This window comes from Haematobia irritans, chromosome 3, assembly GCF_050003625.1.
Source record: "Haematobia irritans isolate KBUSLIRL chromosome 3, ASM5000362v1, whole genome shotgun sequence".
Classification (NCBI taxonomy): domain Eukaryota; kingdom Metazoa; phylum Arthropoda; class Insecta; order Diptera; family Muscidae; genus Haematobia; species Haematobia irritans.
Window position 1 is genome coordinate 13,832,605 of NC_134399.1, and position 20,763 is coordinate 13,853,367.

At 32.3% G+C, this 20,763-nt stretch overlaps 2 protein-coding genes across 3 annotated transcripts in view; both read left to right on the top strand.

The window, feature by feature from the left end:
- Positions 1-15,615, top strand: part of LOC142228500 (uncharacterized) — a 44,011-nt gene extending 28,396 nt beyond the window's left edge. Inside the window, exons 4-10 of the mRNA XM_075298937.1 lie at positions 8,306-8,485; positions 8,556-8,725; positions 8,801-9,465; positions 9,554-9,981; positions 10,051-10,378; positions 10,447-10,548; positions 13,531-15,615. Of these exons, the coding sequence (XP_075155052.1) occupies positions 8,306-8,485; positions 8,556-8,725; positions 8,801-9,465; positions 9,554-9,981; positions 10,051-10,378; positions 10,447-10,548; positions 13,531-13,973 (2,316 nt within the window). The 3' untranslated portion in view covers positions 13,974-15,615. The remainder of the gene's footprint in view (positions 1-8,305; positions 8,486-8,555; positions 8,726-8,800; positions 9,466-9,553; positions 9,982-10,050; positions 10,379-10,446; positions 10,549-13,530) is intronic.
- Positions 15,616-18,015: 2,400 nt separating this feature from the next.
- On the top strand, positions 18,016-19,926 carry LOC142230203 (uncharacterized). Of its 2 annotated transcripts, none has more exons than XM_075300846.1 (3): positions 18,016-18,088; positions 18,571-18,818; positions 18,890-19,926. In XM_075300846.1, the coding sequence occupies exons 2-3, from the start codon at positions 18,626-18,628 to the stop codon at positions 19,840-19,842; spliced, it is 1,146 nt and encodes a 381-aa protein (XP_075156961.1). In that variant the 5' UTR covers positions 18,016-18,088; positions 18,571-18,625; the 3' UTR covers positions 19,843-19,926. The 2 variants fall into 2 exon arrangements, with proteins under 2 accessions (XP_075156961.1, XP_075156960.1); XM_075300845.1 differs by having other exon boundaries at positions 18,035-18,139.
- The last annotated feature ends 837 nt before the right edge of the window (positions 19,927-20,763 follow it).

A 20,763-nucleotide genomic window follows, 5' to 3' on the forward strand; every position in this document is an offset into this window, starting at 1 on the left:
CCATCTAATAGTTTAAACCGAATTGAAAGGGCGTTTTACACCGTTCTTGGGGTACGTCTTCTTTGTTCCTTCTGGGAAAAGATCTTTCCTCTAAATTCCACGACTGTCTAGCAGCCATATGGTTTGCCAACCATTTCATAAAATTATTAGGGAGGGAGGTTTCCATAATATCTCCAAAGAGGTTGGTGTATTTCACTGTATCATATGCTTTATAGGTGTCAAATAGACGAGAATCGAACATATATATATATATGCGATCTCTTCAATCCATGTGCAATGTTAACTGTTAATCCACAAAACTCTGTGGTCGTACTACTGCCCGAATGGAAATCATGCTGATATTCTGCCAACATTAGGTGCTCAGTGAAGTAGGGCAGTAAATTGCTTCAAGAATCATCATGACGTGGAAAAGAAAGGGCAATGGACCGATACGAGTCTCAAAGATGCGCCTGTTTTCTTGGTTTCAGAACCGAAAAACCTTTCCCTATATTCCAGATATCTGGTATTTCGAGGATATTGAGGCAAACATTGAAGGTATGGGCTAAAAACCTTGCACCATTATCTCCAATGTGCTTCAACATCCTCGTAGCCAAACCATCGTGGCCATTTACAGTGGATCATTTGGCGGCCTTCACACTCCTGGCTGAGGACCAGGAGTGAATGCTGGAACACTCGTCTTTTTCTACCGCTTGCATGGTCTCCAGCCTTGGGTGCTCGACAAATTGTATACATAAAGCATTCACCATACGAAGCCTTCATAATTGGCTCCCAAACGAAATGAAGATTTTCTCTTTCCGTTACGGATTCGAGAGATTACAAATCTTTTACCACAGCCATTTGGATCTAAGATCGGACTTCTCCAAATGCTTGTGCCAATGTGCTTCAACATCCTCGTGACCAAACCATCTTACCAATTACCGTAGGATTTTTCGCGACCTTCACACTCCTAGGGTCTGGAATGCACGGAACACTCGCCTTTTTCTACCGTTTGCATGGTCTCCAGCCTGGGGTGCTCGACAAATTGTCTACATAAGGCATTCACCATACGAGAATCGTCCTTCATAATTGGCTCCCAAAAGAAATGAAGATTTTGTCTTTCAGTTACGGATTCGAGAGATTACGAACCTTTTGCCTCAGCCGTTTGGATCTAAGTTCGAACTTCTCCAAATGCTTGTGCCAATGTGCATCAACATCCTCGTGGCCAAACCATCTTACCAATTACCGTAGGACTTTTCGCGACCTTCACACTCCTAGGGGGTAATCTGGTCTGGAATGCACGGAAGATTCGCTTTTGTCTACCGCTTGCATAGTCTGCAGTCTGGAGGTGCTCAACAAACTGTCTACAGAAGGCATTCGCCATACGGGAATCGGAGTAGGATCCCAAACAAAATGAAGGTTTTGTCTTTTCGTTTGGGGTTCGAGAGATTACGATACGTCAACCGTAGCCGTTTGAATCCAAGATCGAACTCCTCCATATGATTGTGCCACTTCTCTCTCTTATCAGTAACCACATGCCGGTCGATCTCCTTAGTGAGATCGGGGATCCTGGAAATTCGGACAGATATCGGGAATCCGGCGCTAACATTGACAGTGGGGCAGTGGCAAACTCGTACTCCGTTAGCAAGGTAAATAGCTCCCAGTTATCTTCAACGAAGTATCTGTGCCTATGTAAATTTTCACCGTGATCGAGAGGAGTTCAAAATTCAAGGCTATGTCTGCATGTCACCATGGTGACGTCGGGGGTTCTTCAGCATAAGGCCGTTATGCGATTCGGTTGGTCTTCATTTAACACACAGACATCTGTGTCAATCACTTCTCCCCTGACGTCACATCTAAGCTCTGAATAGCAACTGCCATAATGGGCATTCCGATCGCCTAACATGATTGTTTACTTACTCATGTATTGCCTCAGTACTGGCTTATATTATGTCTGGCATACCGAATCGGAAGGGATGTATTTCTCACTCCTGTCTTAGAACAGAGTAGCAATATGATCTAGTGAGACCATTCCTACTGGAGAGTTTAGTTTACAGGAGCGTGGCAAAGATAATACCCTGCTTGTCCATGAAATCTGTGATTTCAGTAATCCTCCTTGCCAGCCCATTATAGTTCCACTGAAGGATCTTGAGGCTACTTAAGTTGCACCCTGCCCGCTTAGCTGTGTTGTAGCATGTAGTGGCAAGGAAGAGTCAACTATTGTCGTCTTGTGATGATTATTATCAGCGGATGGTGATAGCTAAGATTGTTGGATTCTGCGGCAACAGGTTCCAACAATATCTGGGGTATATTGGTTCTAATTTTTACGACCTCAGCATCTCACATGTGTCGAGGTCTTGCAGACACACAACCGAATCTGTTAGCTGCCTTAGAGAATTTGCTTCTGCAAGCCCGATATGACCCTGGCGGGCCGACATAGTTGGGACTCTTAATAGCAGGGGTGTTTTCTCCAACTTTCTTGAGCCCCGAGCAACGAAAGTGTACCCAGTTGTGACATTCTCTGCGCATCATAGAGTAAATTGAGCGCATGACTGGTCGCGGACAGGACACATGTAGCTCACTGGTCGCTGAATGCTTTCAATTCTGAATAGACTCAGTCCTGGAAATGGGATGGGCATTGGGAGTGGGTTAGGATAGACATATATACTTGCCTTTCGGAGGGTTGTTACACTCCTTGGACAAGGAGAGATACCTTGAATTGACGCCGGTGTGAAGGACGACTCAGTGATGGTTGCTTTCGTGTAAGTGATGGTTGCTTTTGTACAGAGTAAAATCTGCGCGTGACTGGTCGCGAACAGATAGGACACATCGAGCTCAGTGGTCGCTGAATGCTTTCAATGTCGCCGACATAAAGAAGGAGGATTCTGAACAGACTATGTCCTGGAAATGGGATGGGAATTGGGAGTGGGTTAGGATAGACATATATACTTGCCTTTCGGAGAGTTGTTCCACTTCTTGGACAAGGATAGATACCTTGAATCGACTCCGGTGTGTAGAACGACTCAGTGATGGTTGCTTTGGTGTAAGATAATGCATCACAGAGTAAACTCCGCGCGTTACTGGTCGCGAACAGATAGGACACATCGAGCTCAGTGGTCGCTGAATGCTTTCAATGTCGCCGGCATAAAGAAGGAGGATTCTGAGCCAACTCTGTCCTGGAAATGGGATGGACGTTGCGAGTGGGTCAGGATAGACATATATACTTGCCTATCGGAGGGGAAAATTTCGTTTTTTTTCCCGTAAATGACAATTTCTCATATTGAAGATTTTATAGTTATTTCTTTTCTTTTGAAAGAGATCCCCTTTGAAATAAATTATCCAAACTGTGGTAGAACAATAAATAAGAAGAACGACCCACATCCAGGAATCTGAGATTTCGCTCCTTCATTCTGAAGCGTACATATCCACTTAAAGAAGGTTAGAAAAGCTACCAAGTGTGCCAAGTACATACCGTGCTTTGTTTACTCAAAGGGTACAATAGTATCAACTCTAATGTGTACAAAAAAATGTCTTAACCTAAAGATGGTTTGAAGAACAAGAAGAAAATGCTGTGACATCATCTTGAGTTGAGTTATGTATAGTGACTTCCCGTTATTTCACGCTCACTTATATTTAGTCCATAGTTATACCACAGTAGTGAACTTATCCTTTATCACTAAGTGCTTCCCAATTCCGTGCTTAGCTCAATGACATTGAGCACCTAATTTTTTTATAGGAACTTCGTCCGAAACTTCACATTAGGCTGAAAACACTTAGAAAAGCTTTGAAACACTCAGAAATGTCACCAGCATTACTGAGAGGGGATAAGCCACCGTTGAACTTGACCTGAAAAACAATTTGTTAAGGGCTTTGAAATTAACAGAAGAATTGGTAAAAACTACAAATGCCTCCTATTTAAATGTTTATTTTGCCCATTCCATAAATAATGGCAATTTCCATGATAATTACTTTCCCCTGAACTTTAGCTTTTTTCATTTTCTTTTTTCTTATTTTCGCACTATATGGCCATTTATTTTACCATATCCCTAGCCGCACAATTGGCGACATAGCAAATGGGAAACAACTCACCAAATATTTGCCAAGTCCAAGTTTGAAATGTTGCTAAATTATCTAATTGGCAAATCTCACGTGGCCATAGCATGTTAACATACAACAATAATTGCTTTCTTTAGCAGCTATAATGAGGAGTAACTTTGGGGTCTTTTTGCCAAAAACAAAATGTAATTCAAACTTTAACTTTAGTTTTGCCGATTTTCCCATTTTAAGGTTAAGGCTGATGTGTATGTTTATTTATATGAGTGATGGTGTACATGAGTTTTCCCATTTTAAAGGTGGGTACTATGTTTGGAATTTCTTCAACAAAACTCTAAATTGATTGCGTACAATTTCATCTTTTAAAAATAATTGGTTCAAAAAAGTAACCATGGGAAAAACTTGTTATTCGGCTTGAGTATCGAACATTAGTACCCATAGAATAAATAAATTGAAAATTAGATTACATTGAAAAATTATATTGAATTATAGGGTAGCTGAAACGGTTGCCACTCAAAATATGTCAAAAAATTATTTTTATAGAAAATTTTCTCATCATTTTATTTCTATGGAAAATTTTGTCATAATTTTATTTCTATAGAAAATTTTGTCAAAATTTTATTTCTATAGAAAATTTTGTCAAAATTTTATTTCTATAGGAAATTTTCTATAGAAAATTTTGTCAAAATTTTATTTCTATAGAGAATTTTGTCAAAATTGTATTTCAATAGAATTTTGTCAAAATTGTATTTCTATAGAAAATTTTGTCAAAATTTTATTTCTATCAAAATTTTATTTCTATAGAATATTTTGTCAAAATTTTCTTTCTATAGAAAATTTTGTGAAAATTTTATTTATATTGAAAATGTTGTCAAAATTTTCTTCCTGTAGAAAATGTTGTCAAAATTTTATTTTTATAGAAAATCTTGTCAAAATATTATTTCTATGGAAAATTTTGTCAAAATTTTATTTCTATAGAAAGTTTTGTTAAAATTTTATTTCTATAGAAAATTTTGTCAAAATTTTATTTCTATAAAATTTTGTCCAAATTTTATTTCTATAGAAATTTTTGTCCATATTTTATTTATATACAACATTTTGTGAAAACTTTTTTCTATAGCAATTTTTTTTCTATAAAATTTTATTTCTATAAAATTTAGTCCAAATTTTATTTCTATAGACATTTTTGTCCATATTTTATTTATATACAACATTTTGTGAAAACTTTTTTCTATAGAAAATTTTGTGAATCTTTTTTTCTATAGAAAATTTTGTCAAAATTTTATTTCTATAGAAAATTTTGTCAAAATTTTATTTCTATAGAATATTTTGTCAAAATTTTATTTCAATAGAATTTTGTCAAAATTTTATTTCTATAGAAATTTTTGTCAAAATTTTATTTCTATAGAAAAATTTTATTTATATAAAACATTTTGTGAACATTTTTTTCTATAGAAAATTTTGTGAAATTTTTATTTATATTGAAAATGTTGTCAAAATTTTATTCCTGTAAAAAATGAAAATTTTGTGAAATTTGTTTTTCTATAGAAAATTTTGTCAAAATTTTATTTCTATAGAAAATTTTGTCAAAATTTTATTTCTATAGAATATTTTGTCAAAATTTTATTTCAATAGAATTTTATCAAAATTTTATTTCTATAGAAATTTTTGTCAAAATTTTATTTCTATAGGAAATTTTCTATAGAAAATTTTGTCAAAATTTTATTTCTATAGAGAATTATGTCAAAATTGTATTTCAATAGAATTTTGTCAAAATTTTATTTCTATAGAAAATTTTGTCAAAATTGTATTTCTATAAAAAATTTTGTCAACATTTTATTTCTATAGAAAATTTTATCAACATTTTATTTCTATAGAAAAATTTTGTGGAAATTTTATTTATATAGAACATTTGTTAAAACTTTTTTCTATAGAAAATTTTGTGAAAATTTTTTCTATAGAAAATTTTGTCAAAATTTTTATTTCTATAGAAAATTTTGTCAAAATTTTAGTTATATAGAAAATTTTGTCAAAATTTTATTTCTATAGAAAATTTTGTCAAAATTTTATTTCTATCAAAATTTTATTTCTATAGAATATTTTGTCAAAATTTTATTTCTATAGAAAATTTTATTTATATTGAAAATGTTGTCAAAATTTTCTTCCTGTAGAAAATGTCAAAATTTTATTTTTATAGAAAATCTTGTCAAAATATTATTTCTATGGAAAATTTTGTCAAAATTTTATTTCTATAGAAAATTTTGTTAAAATTTTATATCTATAGAAAATTTTGTCAAAATTTTATTTCTATAAAATTTTGTCCAAATTTTATTTCTATAGAAATTTTTGTCCATATTTTATTTATATACAACATTTTGTGAAAACTTTTTTCTATAGAAAATTTTGTGAAATTTTTTTTCTATAGAAAATTTTGTCAAAATTTTATTTCTATAGAAAATTTTGTCAAAATTTTATTTCTATAGAATATTTTGTCAAAATTTTATTTCAATAGAATTTTGTCAAAATTTTATTTCTATAGAAATTTTTGTCAAAATTTTATTTCTATAGAAAAATTTTATTTATATAAAACATTTTGTGAACGTTTTTTCTATAGAAAATTTTGTGAAATTTTTATTTATATTGAAAATGTTGTCAAAATTTTATTTCTGTAAAAAATGAAAATTTTGTGAATTTTTTTTCTATAGAAAATTTTGTCAAAATTTTATTTCTATAGAAAATTTTGTCAAAATTTTATTTCTATAGAATATTTTGTCAACATTTTATTTCAATAGAATTTTGTCAAAATTTTATTTCTATAGAAATTTTTGTCAAACTTTTATTTCTATAGAAAAATTTTATTTATATAAAACATTTTGTGAAAATGTTTTTCTATAGAAAATTTTGTAAAATTTTTATTTATATTGAAAATGTTGTCAAAATTTTATTCCTGTAAAGAATGTTGTCAAAATTTTATTTTTATAGAAAATCTTGTCAAAAAATTATTTCTATGGAAAATTTTGTCAAAATTTTATTTCTATAGAAAATTTTGTTAAAATTTTGTTTCTATAGAAAATTTTGTCAAAATTTTATTTCACAAAATTTTGTCCAAATTTTATTTCTATAGAAATTTTTGTCCATATTTTATTTATATACATTTTGTGAAAACTTTTTTCTATAGAAAATTTTGTGAAAATTTTTTTCTATAGAAAATTTTGTGAAAATTTTTTTCTAATTATACAATTATTATTCGAGCTTTATGGACAGATATAGATTAAGGAACATGGTTAATAGAGCCATTGAAAAGAGAACGCCAGATACAAATCTATACACGCCTGGACTGTACATGTTTCGGTTCGGGCGAATGAACCTTTCCACAGCCTTTAGTATAGATCTGGCTGGGAGAGATAACTTAATTTTGGGCCCTTTATGCTAACTCCTTATGGAGAAAACATTTGGGAAATTTCCTCTTACAAATTGAATCATCTTTTCTCCCACTGTACATCATCTTTTCATATAACTTACAAGTCCCTTAATCTTATTTTTATTTCGTTTTGTTACATAGTAATGCAACAACACGAAATTTATTTTTAGAAAGCTAATTTGTTAGAATTCACCTAAGTGGTGAACAGTCGAACAATGCTTATTGTTTCTACAGTCAACTACAACATATGACAATTAACAGAAACTGGTTTCCAGGATACAACAACAATTCTAACGCGTACATTAGTCGTGTTTTTCCTAGTTTTACGACGGGCTCATCGTTGCTCAAAATTTTGTAAAAATTTGTTCTATAGAAAATTTTGTCAAAATTTTTATTTCTATAGAAAATTTTGTCAAAATTTTATTTCTATAGAAAATTTTGTCAAAATTTTATTTCTATAGAGAATTTTGTCAAAATTTTATTTCTATAGAAATTTTGTCAAAATTGGATTTCTATAGAAAATTTTGTCAAAATTGTACTTCTATAGAAAATTTTGTCAACATTTTATTTCTCTAGAAAATTTTGTCAACATTTTATTTCTATAGAAAATTTTGTCCAAATTTTATTTTCATATAAAATTTTGCCAGAAAATTAATTTTGAGCTGATATTTATTTTTTTTTCTTCCTGTATAGGATGTTAAAGTTTATCGCAAAAATAATATACTACTCTTGCAAACAATTTTTTTTTTACTGCGAAAAGAAATTTTCAAATGATGTTCGTTGGACTAAAATTTCGATTTATTTTTTTGTTGCTTTACCTTCTGATCCCAATATTATATTTATTTATACTTACAGGAAGAACTAAAAGCGGAGGCTGTAGCCGTAGGTGCCATTCTATCCGATTATCAACGTGTAAGAGTAGAAAATGTTTGCAGTCGTTTAAATTTGGTGTCATTAGCCTATCTATGGAGGAGAGATCAGACTGAATTACTGCAAGAAATGATTGATTGCCAAGTCCATGCAATACTAATTAAAGTAAATCCAATATTTATTTATATATTTTGGGAAATACTGAATCGTTTCCATATGGCATTTTCTCTCGCAGGTTGCAACTTTAGGATTAGTTCCTGATCGTCATTTGGGAAAATCTCTTCGAGAGATACAACCTCATTTATTGAAAATGCGTGACAAATACGGTTTGAATGTCTGCGGTGAGGGTGGGGAGTACGAGACCTTCACTTTAGATTGTCCATTATTCAAACAGCGTATAGTGGTGTAAGCCTATGTTCTTTATAGTGTTTACAAATTGGTTTAATAGGCTCTTGTTGTTTTTTTTTGTCTTATTTACAGTGATGATATTCAAACTGTTATAAGTTCGGCTGATCCCATATGCCCAGTAGGCTATATAAATTTCACCAAACTTTCGCTACAACCCAAAGAACCGCAACAGAGCTGTGATGTATTTGTGAAAAAATCTCTGGATTATATAAGTGACCTCAATGAATCGACATACAGTGACCTCAGCGATCCCGATCTCAGTGAAACTGAGCTTGAACTCATCGAAAAGGAGACACGCATGCGCGAATCACTTAGTCAAAATGAATTGATATCGCGTAGCAATTCATTTGGCCGACATCTTGCCACCTCATCCTCACCCATACCCATTGTGACGAAGAGCGCAAGTGTTGATGAACAAACACCGTCTACGTTGCTCTCCTCGTCGGCTGCTCTGTGTACTGCCTCATTACAGGCGGGCAGTTTTGGCCCGCCACGTCCTTTGGGGAGTAGTACAGCAGCAGTTTGTGGTAGTTTGTCTTTGGCCATATCATCGATGGCCCTTACGACATCTGGTGGTTTAGCAAGTGGTGGTGGGATGTCATCATTGGCTGGTGGTGGTATTGCTGGCACTCAACCACCAAGTCCATTGAAATATGAAAGGGAATTCCGTCCAATTAATAATCGGCCAATGGTGTCCATTAATCACAAGGGTTGGATGTGGGTTGCTGGGATACAAGGTAAGTACCATCCTACATGGCAATAGTGTGTATTTGATCTTTACTTTGAAGTTAGGAATTTAATACTTATGGTATATAATATTTCCAGGATGTGCTCCCACTCTAGAAAAGGGCCTACAAAGTGCCATAGACTCCCTGCGTTCCATAGCCACGGAACACAATTATGAAATGACTAACTACTGTTATATTACCATCTATGTGCGTTCCATTAGCGAGTACAAAACTCTAAATCGAATTTACGGTCAAGCTGTAAATTTTCAAAATCCTCCTACTCGAGTTTGTGTCGAATGTCCATTGCCCGAAGATTGTCATGTGATCATAGAGGCCATTGCTTTTAAATCGCCCCAACGACGCCGAGCAACTCTGTCCATACAGGAGTCTGAGGGATCTGATGATATGAATACAAGTTGCAGCAGCAGTTCAAGCGATGTGTTATGTAAACGTCACACCATGCATGTTCAAAGTATATCCCATTGGGCCCCGGCCAATATAGGACCCTATAGTCAATCCACAAAAGTATGTAAACTATTGCTTGGTTGGAGAGATTTGTTATCATTACCTTTTGTTTTTGGCGCTTTTCCATAGATTGGTGAAATCACTTATATATCTGGCCAAATAGCTCTAGTACCTGGTAGTATGACAATCATAGAAGGTGGAATACGTCCTCAATGTAAATTAACACTACGCCATATATCACGCATTGCCAAGGCTATGAATGCTCAAGGTCAATTACGTGATGTGGTCCATGGTATTTGTTTTGTTACACATCCGGCCTTCATAGCAGAGGCTCGTCGACAATGGGAAAGACGCACAGCTAATGCCATAATGGATTATATTGTTGTTCCGGCATTGCCACGCGATGCATTGGTGGAATGGCAAGTATGGGCTCATACACACAATGATCGTTTCGAATGTAAGTTAGCAAGAATATGGAGGCACGAATTTAGAATAATTCGAATTCTTTTCAATTTTTTTTTTCAGATGAAGAGACTGGTTGCTCAATTAGTGATTACACGATATCGATCAGAAGGAGATGGAATTATGAAAATAATTGTGCTGCAATTGTCTGTTATGTATCAACAGGTATGTACAAAAAAAAAACAAATAAAATCATATTCTACTTGGGAGTCGGTGTCACTGAAGATGACGGAATAAAAGCTTTATATATTTATTTATTCACAATAGTAATATTGATTTAAAAGAAAACGATGAAAATTTAAATTAAATTAAAAAAATAGAGTCGAAGCTCGGTTTAACGAATGATATATTGTCTTTCGTTATTTAGAAAAATTCGTTAAATCGAACGGGAATATTAAATCATAACTTGTATTGAAAATCTTGTTTTTTTTACCACATGAGAAAAAAAATAATAAGCATTTGGCAAAATTAAAGTACTTCAGAGGCACTTAAAAATATTACTTTATATAATCCTTAAAAACTGATAAATTTGATATATCTAGGTTAGGTTGAAAACAGGATCCAAGTTTCGCTGTCTCATGAGGACCTATATACACCCATGTCAATATTCGGCCTTATGTGTGCTTAGCCTCTTAGACTAATTTGTTTTCAATCCCCGGATTCGAACTGGGTCAGGCATAGATAGTGTTCATAGTACCTAGGTGACATAGGTAGTGCTCATAGTAACATCCTAACACGCCTTACATACTCCATTACTGCATACACTGCTAGATGTATCCTCATTGCTAGATTCCCATTTCGACCGAGTACCAAAAAAGTTTTTCAGAAGTAGTTTATCCTTCTCAGTAATGATGCAGACATTCCTGCGTAATTCATAGGAGGAGTCCTTATCATTGAGCTAAATATAGAATAGGGTAGCACTCATTAATAAGAGAAAAGTTCACCACCTGTGGTATCACAACCCAGTAAAAAAATTTGGAAGTTCTTCCAAAGGCACAACTTTAAAAGCACTTCCAAAAATGTCCTCCCAAAGATGTTCTTTATTTTAACTGCACATGAAGTCCATTTGAGTCAATTTTTTATAACTCACATTTTCATATTTTCAATGGGAAATTTAAAAATTTTTGTTTCAAGTAGGTTAAAAAAAGATTAAAAATTAATAAAATAGTTCAAATTATTTAAATTTTGCCGGAAAAATACAAAATCCATTCTAGAAAATTTGCGAATTTTTGAAAATATTTGATGTCAAACGTTCCAGACAAGAGTTAGAATGCAATAAAAATTATAAAAAAATTGTAAAAATTATTTATTTCTCAAAATGTCGCAAAATTTCGTAATTCACATCCAAATCACAGAATACGCATCACACCTTAATAAGTGATTAAAATGTAGTGCAACGTCTGTTGAAATGGTGGACATCCGTCCTAGGTTAGGTTAGCGGATTTGTGTCCACTTAGACCATAGTTCGATTCCTCAAACTTCTTTCCATCTTCCTCCTCGTGTCCGTCTACTTCCGGCCGGAATGAGTCCATTGTATGCTAATGTATCCTTCGGACGCTCCTAGTTCCTCCACCCCGAAGTCTTAATGAAGACGAGAATATTCTTCAGGCTGCATTCTCGCAAGTCGGTTATAGTCTTAAGGAAATAAGAGCCCAGTATCTTGTTTCTTTTTAAAGATAGTGCTGGACACTGGCACCGGAAGTGAAAAGAATCTTCCACAGCCTCGGGGTCCAGACACCACCTACAAATATCATCATTCACTAGGCCTATCCTTACCATGTGTTTTCCCAAGGTGTTGTGTCCCGTTATGATGCCTATCATAGACCTCACATCCTCTCTCCGTCCTATGACAAGCCCATATTAAATTCATCGCTTCTGAGTCAATTTTGCACTACTTCCGGATCCAAAAAGAACATTTTCACTACTTTTTGGCGACGCTTTTTTTTGCTGGGAATAGACTGAATAGCTCCTTAAACTATTCAGTCATAATAGCTAACCTACGGAAAATTGGTGCATATCGTCACTAACGGACCTATCACTCCAGTTTGTCGCAATTTTTAATTTCTATATAAATTATTGATTTCTATACTCTCTGGAATTTAAAATCTTATTGCATCTAGACATTTACCTATGGGTCAACATATTCCAAATTTTTTTCTTTCTAGTGCGATTGAGATGCTCAAAATAAAGCCGGTTCCTAAGAGTTTGTCCCAGACTAATTCAAGAGGACCTGTCTAGTTCTACTATGTTCATGTCCTTTGAAATGAGTCCAAGTCGTGTCTTGCAGTGTAAAATTTATCAGATTACGTCATCACATTCAAAATCATTTCTTTATTTTCTAGTGCTTTCCTAAACATCTTTTGTGTTCTTAGTTTCACAATAATTGTAGTAACCCCTTTTGTTTTGTTGGGTACAAACCTCTGTCAGCTAAATTACGAGATACTTGATAGGGAGAACTATGAGCGACAGAAACGACAAAGTGATTGTTCTAGATAGTTGTAGGCAAGACTACGAACATAATCTGATGTGCGACATCTGCCGGCTATTTGTAGAATGTTCTAGGAAGTCAGTCGTAAGCTAAAATTCAAACAGTACACATCGTAGAGCAAATAAGTGAAACCTACCAGTTTAACAAATAAATTATAGGTTGTCGTTATTTGAAAAGAACTGTATTTTTATTATCGGGTTATTAAACACGCCTCAATATAAAAACGTAACAGTACATTTTGTTCAACCGTTCGCTATTTAGAATACTCATTGTTAAGAATTTGGATGTTCGTTAAATTCGATTTTCGCTAAATGGGGTATTCGTTAAACCGAGTGTCGACTGTATAAAAAAAAATAAAAAAACAAAAAAAACTAATAATTGCAGGAGTAGTTTTTTTATTGAAGATTATATAATTTTACTTTTTTCTTTATATTTAAGAAGTTTTTATTTGTTATCATTTTAATTTCCTACCTTTAAGCATAATAGATTATAGGTAAAAAATTGTGCTTCGAGGCGTTATTCTTTAGTAGATTTATTGTAATTTACCTCAATTGACCTTTAAGGCTTTAAATTACAAATAAACATAATAATAATAATAAAATTATTTCTAAACCCCCTTAGAGTTTAGAAACTAACATATATCTTCTCTTGAATTTCAGGCATGGCTTCATCTACAACACAATTATCTCAATTATCTGACGATGTTTTAACAAGTCATTGTCGCTTGGCACAAAATCTTAACGCAGAAAATATCGATGATATCCTCACTTATACGGTTAATCGTTTACTTAAAGATTACCCATTGGCAAAAAGTAACGAAAATCTAACAGTTCCAATTCCCATCGCCTCTACAACAACTAATAATGGTGGATCTCCGGTAAATGCCAGCAGTCCAACAAATACTACTACAGTACCAGCAATACACCTGAAAGTGTTCTATCAAGTAACAGCAATGCCCTCAATTGATTTATTGTTAAATAGTTTAAATGATTTTCGTGATAAATGTCAAAATACTGCAAGTATTGCCTTTACTGTACTCCCAGCATGCAGTTTAAATTCATTTCATTCGTTCATTTCGATTTGCGGTGTAAGACATGAATAAAGAAATACACATTGACCGTACAGTTTATGGAAAATTAGTATAACTAAATGTTAGTGAAATACTAAGATTCTGTGGGGATTATATAATAGGTTTACAATAAATGAGCATTCGGGAAATGTTTATCTGAAATGAACAAATTGATTTAATAACAAGGTGGGATCACTCAAATATCGCTTTGCATGTGTCAATTTGGCATTTTTTCCATTTTTCTATGCACGATTAGTACTAAACCGAAGGATAATTCGTTATGGACACGATGACCAAAAAAAGTCCCTTAAACTTGCAATTATGACAATGGTTTAATGTCTGTGTATTTTTGCAATAAATTTTAAATGTATGAAACTTTATAAACAATTCTGCTCTAAACGAAAGTTGATATTTTTTAAGTCACGATATAAACCAATTTCTGATAATCCAAATACACATCTTGGATACAAAAAAAAACACAACAATTTTTTTGAGTAGTGATCCCACCTAGATTGTTTAACAATAGCAGCGTTTGATTTGAATATGTGAATAATATAGTCATGAAAAATGTTATTACTTCAATCCATTTTCTGGTAGCCTGAATTATTGTCAAATTTTGATATCACTCGAACTCTAATACTTCTGTACATCCATAGAGAAATGAAAGAGTACCATACAAGAATTTATTTAAATAAATTATTTCTTTATCTTTCGTTTCATGTTATATTTAAGAATTGTTTCAAATATTTATATTAATATATATCTATATGATTTTTTTGCTTGGACCAAAATGAAATTTATGAAGAAGTAAAAAGCCTAAATATTATGAGAGATGACTTGCTACTATAAAACTATTAAGCGTAAATAAAAAGAAAACATGTTTTGATATGCAATTAGTTGCTTTTTTGTATACATATTTTTTGTAATTTTCTAAACACAAAACTCCACGAATTTTATTTGTAAATCTTTTCAAAAAAAATATACAAAACTAAAAACCGAGGGATAAACCCATACCTAAATATGTAACGAACTTTTTTGAAATTTATATCCATATATATATAAATATATAAATATGAAAAACAAAACAAAGCTAAAGAGATTTTCTTAATGTTCCCTTTCTAAATGTTATATAAATACTCTCTATAAGTAACAATTAAAACATAAATATAATAAGGTATACATGGTTTTTTTTAGTCGAGACTTGTTGAGAAATTCTTTATATACATTTTCTTATTGTAAGTAAAAACAATGTTTTTTTACTTCTCTCCCATATTATGCCCTGCAAAACCATGTATACTTTTGTTACAATAATGAAATCTATTACAAATTGATATTATTACATTCTCTATACACGTTAATTTTTTGTGCTGCACTTTAAAATCAACCAATTTTCAAGACTCCATTGTTTTTCTGTTAATGTTTTTCTTTTTTCATTTTTACTAAGACATCTCATACTAAATTATAGTTATAAGAAAGTTTATAGAAGAACTTTAGTTAATTGTTATATTAATTTATAATTATTGAAGATATAATATGAAAGAACCTCCAATAAAGGTAGAATGCATATAAGAGCATTCACCCATAATGATAAATTATGTGAAGAAATATTAAAACACAAAAAATTGTATCTTATAGCCATTATTAAAACAAAAATAAAATTTATTGAGAAATTAAAGTGGGATTTATCCATGAAGGCCATCTTGATTGTGATCAGGTGATCAGGTGATGTAAGTATAATAGAAATTCTTATTATGATTAACGATGATTTTGTATATTTTCCCCCATCGCCAACCAGCTTTTGGCACATATTATGTTTTTTCGTACCGTTATTTTGGTATGTTTTTTTTTTTCGAATCGTTTTTTTTTGTCGAATCGTTTTTTTTGTCGAATCGTTTTTTTTTTTTCGAACTGTTTTTTTGGTATGTTTTTTTTTTCAACCCGTTTTTGGTATGTTTTTCTCGAACCTTTTTTTGTATGTTTTTTTGTCGAACCGTTTTTTGGTATGTGGTTTTGTTTTCGAACTGTTTTTTTTTTTGGTATATTTTTTTCGATCCGTGTTTTTGGTATGTTGTTTTTCGAACCGTTTTTTTTTTTGTATGTTTTTTTTCGAACCGTTTTTTGGTATTTTTCGAACCGTTTTTGGTATGTTTTTTTGCCGAACCGGTTTTTGGTATGTGTTTTTTTCGAAACATTTTTTTGTGTTTTTTTTTCGAACCGTTTTTTTGGTATTTCTTTTTCGAACCGTTGTTTTGGTATGTTTTTTTTTCGATCCGTGTTTTTGGTATGTTGTTTTTCGAACCGTTTTTTTTTTTTGTATGTTTTTTTGTCGAACCGTTTTTTGGTATGTGTTTTTTTAACCGTTTTTTTGTGTTTTTTTAAAGGTTTTTTTGTATGTTTTTTTGAACCGTTTTTTGGTATGTGGTTTTTTTCGAACCGTTTTTTGTGTTTTTTTTTCGAACCTTTTTTTGGTATTTTTTTTTTTCGAACCGTGTTTTTGGTATGTTTTTTTTCGATCCGTGTTTTTGGTTGTTGTTTTTCGAACCGTTTTTTTGTATGTTTTTTTGTCGAACAGTTTTTTGGTATGTGGTTTTTTTCGAATCGTTTTTTGGTATGTTTTTTTTGATCCGTGTTTTTGGTATGTCGTTTTTCGAACTGTTATTTTTTTGTCTAACCGTTTTTTGTATGTGGTTTTTTTCGAACCGTTTTTTTTGTGTTTTTTTTCGAACTGTTTTTTTTTTGGTTTTTTTTCGAACCGTTTTCTTTTTTGTTTTTTTTTTTTCGAACCGTTTTTTTGGTACGTTTTTTTTCGATCCGTGTTTTTGGTACGTTTTTTTTTTTTGATCCGTGTTTTTGGTAAGTTTTTTTTTGAACCGTTTTTTGTGTTTTTTTAACCGTTTTTCTGGTATTTTTTTTCCGAACCGTTGTTTTGGTATGTTTTTTTCGAACCCTTTTTTTGGAATGTGTTTTTTCGAACGGTTGTTTTGTTTTTTTAAACTTTTTTTTGTGTTTTTTTGAGCTGTTTTTTTTGTATGGTTTTTGGTATGTTTTTTTCGAACCGTTTTTTTTAACCGTTTTTTGGTATGTTTTTTTTTTCATTCGAACCTTTTTTTGGATTTTTTTTTGAACCGTTTTTGGCATTTTTTTTTTCGACCCGTTTTTTGGTATGTTTTTTTCGAACCTTTTTTTGGTATGTTCTTTTTTCGAACCGTTTTTTTTTTTGTATGTTTTTTTTCGAACCGTTTTTTGGTATTTTCTTTTTTTTTAAGGTGTGTACCATGTTCTGTTTTCGAGTTGAAAACCACTTTATTTTCGCGATTACTTTTCCTTAAATAATCAAAATTGTAAATGATAACAAACATATTCCCATAATATCTTGCCGAAATTTAGAGGAACAAGAAACTGTGCATCAATTGAATTAATTTATCTGCTTTATATTGAACTGTTTTAATAAAGTAACCGCGAAAATTTCAACTCGAAAAGCGAACATAGTACTTACCTTTAACCGTTTTTTGGTATGTTCTATTTTTCGAAGCGTTTTTTGGTATGTTCTATTTTTCGAAGCGTTTTTTGGTATGTGTATTATTCGAACCGGTTTTTTGGTATATTCTTTTTTTCGAACCGTTTTTTTGGTATATTTTTTTTTGAACCGTTTTATTGGTATGTTTTTCTTTTGGTAGGTTTTCTTTATACGAGAAGTTGTACTTTCTTGCAAAATGAGCACGTCAACTGGGCTCGGAAAACACAAACTAGAGATAAAGACCGCCACACTGAAAGTACCAAACAAATTACTCGTAAGTTTAAAAATTTTCATTTACTAAACAAATTTCATTTTACTACATTAAAATGATTTTTTTTTAAACTCATTTCCCCTAATATCTAAATATTTTCCTTTTTTTATTTCAGGAAAAAAAAACGAAATTTGGATTTTCGTATAAAAAGAAAATTAACCGAAACCGGTTATTTCGAAACCCCAGTTACCTTATTACTACATCATGATTACTCTGAACGTCATCGTGACTGTGCTTAAACGTTACGAAAACGATCGCACTCTACAATGCTTTTACCACTAATTATAGCCTAATTTTGTAAACATTGAAAAATATAAACAAATTTTCAATAAGATTTATTCTGCAAATTATAGAAATATAGTAGGTTTACGAATTAATTGTGTGAGATTACAGCTCAAATATTTCAATTTCGTTAGTAAAATGCTAAATATAATTACTAATATTAGACATTTTTCTCCTTTAGAATCGCAATTTAATAATATAATTGAATGAGAAATCAACATCTTATTATACCAAGTTGGTAAAAAACAAATGACATCTTAACTTCACCAAATATTTGACAAAAATCAACCAAGTTAACACTTGTAGGTCATATTTGGTGTATAATTTAACAATAGGAGTATTTTCCAAAACGGTTTCCAGATAGTTGCCTAGTGTGGTATACCAATGACACCGGGAATTGACTTTGAACAAGAATTTTTTTTTTAGAATCGGATAGATTGCCTTAGGTTTTGTAGAATCTAGCTTTTAAGATGGCTAGTGGTAGATACTAACAAACACCCAATAATGGAATGTCTGTAATGAAATCCCGTAATCATATGAACTGATTTTCTTATTTCTAGAAAAGAAGATCCGTAAAATCGTTTACTCTGGATTTATTTGATATTTCTCCAAAATATGTCCACGAAATGCATTATGAAATGTAAGGGATTCAAGCAATTATTCGCATTTCCGGAAGACAAAAATGAGTCGAATAAATGGTGCAAAGTTTTGCAATTGAGCAAAATCCGTCCCAACAATAGATTATGCGACTTGCATTTCGATGCAAAGTACATTGGAGAAAGGGGTTTGATGGCCGGTGCGTTTCCAGGTAAGTGATACCATATTATTGTCTCATTTAGTAGAAAAGCTAAGACTCATGTACTATTTGATATTCTTAAGAATCCACAAAAACATCAAAATCACAACCGGACATAATCGAGCCACATATAGGAATCATTGAGATACTAGATCCTGAAAGAGACAGCACAGGCTTTGAGACTATATACATAACATCGGATGACAAAAAAACACCAGTAAAACGATCAGAAACAAATTCGTTTGAGAAAAGAACGTACAAAAAAAATGTACCAAAACAAAAAGCCATTACCGAAGAAATAAAGTCCAACAAAAATGCTAAAGCTGCACGACAGACCACCACTAAAATCAATGAAATATTGGATGCTAGCATACTAGGCTTTGAACCAGTTCAAAGCTCTTTTCAATCACCACCAAAAAGGACCTACTCTTATGGGAAGGCCAAACCTAAAACTCCCAATCTTGATATTACCATGACGTGTTATTGCCGTTGTCACAGCCAAGGAGTCGATGAGAGACATCAGGAACTTCTAAAAACCATTGAAGATTTGAAGAAAACCGAAGAAGAACAAAAACAACAAATTGATAAATTGATTTCTCAAAATAAACTTAGTGAACATTTACTGAAAACCAAAACAAAGAGAATTAACGATCTAGCCGGGGAAGAGGATCGATTAAAAAAAGAAGTTGACGCATTGCGGCGCATTATCAACAGTATGAGTATTCGAGTTATAAAAACTACTCCAAGTACTAGCGAAAGTAGCATTACATTTGCCCGAATGATATGTGCCAAACGAAAAATGTATAGCCGAAATGAAATCGGATTAGCTCAGAAAATTTATTCGATTTCCAATCGATGCTATCTCTTTATGAGAGGTGTTTTACGAATGAATCTCCCGCATATAACAACACTAAAGCGTCAAAGTTACACAAAAGGATTACAGAACAACGATTTCGAAATGATAGAAGTAGATAATTCTGATACAGAATACAAAAATGATAATCTAGAATCAATGGAGAGTTCGACACTTGCCTGAAACCTTATTACAAAATAATTAAAAAAAACAACTTATTACTGTTAATTATTTTAAATTAAAACCAATTATACTTTTTTTATGAAATGTTCTTTATTTTTGGATTTTTTGAAAGTTTATGGGTTACATTTTTAAGCCAATAAAATTTAGCAAGATTTGGAATTACGGAATTGTAATAGTAGTTAAAGACGGAAGGAAGAGATTCAAAGATAGTCCTAAGAACATTATTATTGTTCGATATCTAATTGTATTTAGGGGTTTCCCCAAGACTTCTAGTATCGCAAAACCGGAACATAAATCCTAAGAAGGAATGAGAATAGAATTCTTAGCACCGGAATGGTAACCTTTTTTCGTTTGTATATTGCTGTTGTGAATGAGTTAAATTAGGAATTCGGAATGTTAGACAATTAATGCCGTGGATCTTTTTCATTCATTATTTCACAAGATATATTCGTCTTCATATAAAGGGTGATTTGTTAAGAGCTTGATAACTTTTTTTTTAAAAAAAACGCATAAAATTTGCAAAATCTCATCGGTTCTTTATTTGAAACGTTAGATTGGTCCATGACATTTACTTTTTGAAGATAATTTCATTTAAATGTTGACCGCGGCTGCGTCTTAGGTGGTCCATTCGGAAAGTCCAATTTTGGGCAACTTTTTCGAGCATTTCGGCCGGAATAGCCCGAATTTCTTCGGAAATGTTGTCTTCCAAAGCTGGAATAGTTGCTGGCTTATTTCTGTAGACTTTAGACTTGACGTAGCCCCACAAAAAATAGTCTAAAGGCGTCAAATCGCATGATCTTGGTGGCCAACTTACCGGTCCATTTCTTGAGATGAATTGTTCTCCGAAGTTTTCCCTCAAAATGGCCATAGAATCGCGAGCTGTGTGGCATGTAGCGCCATCTTGTTGAAACCACATGTCAA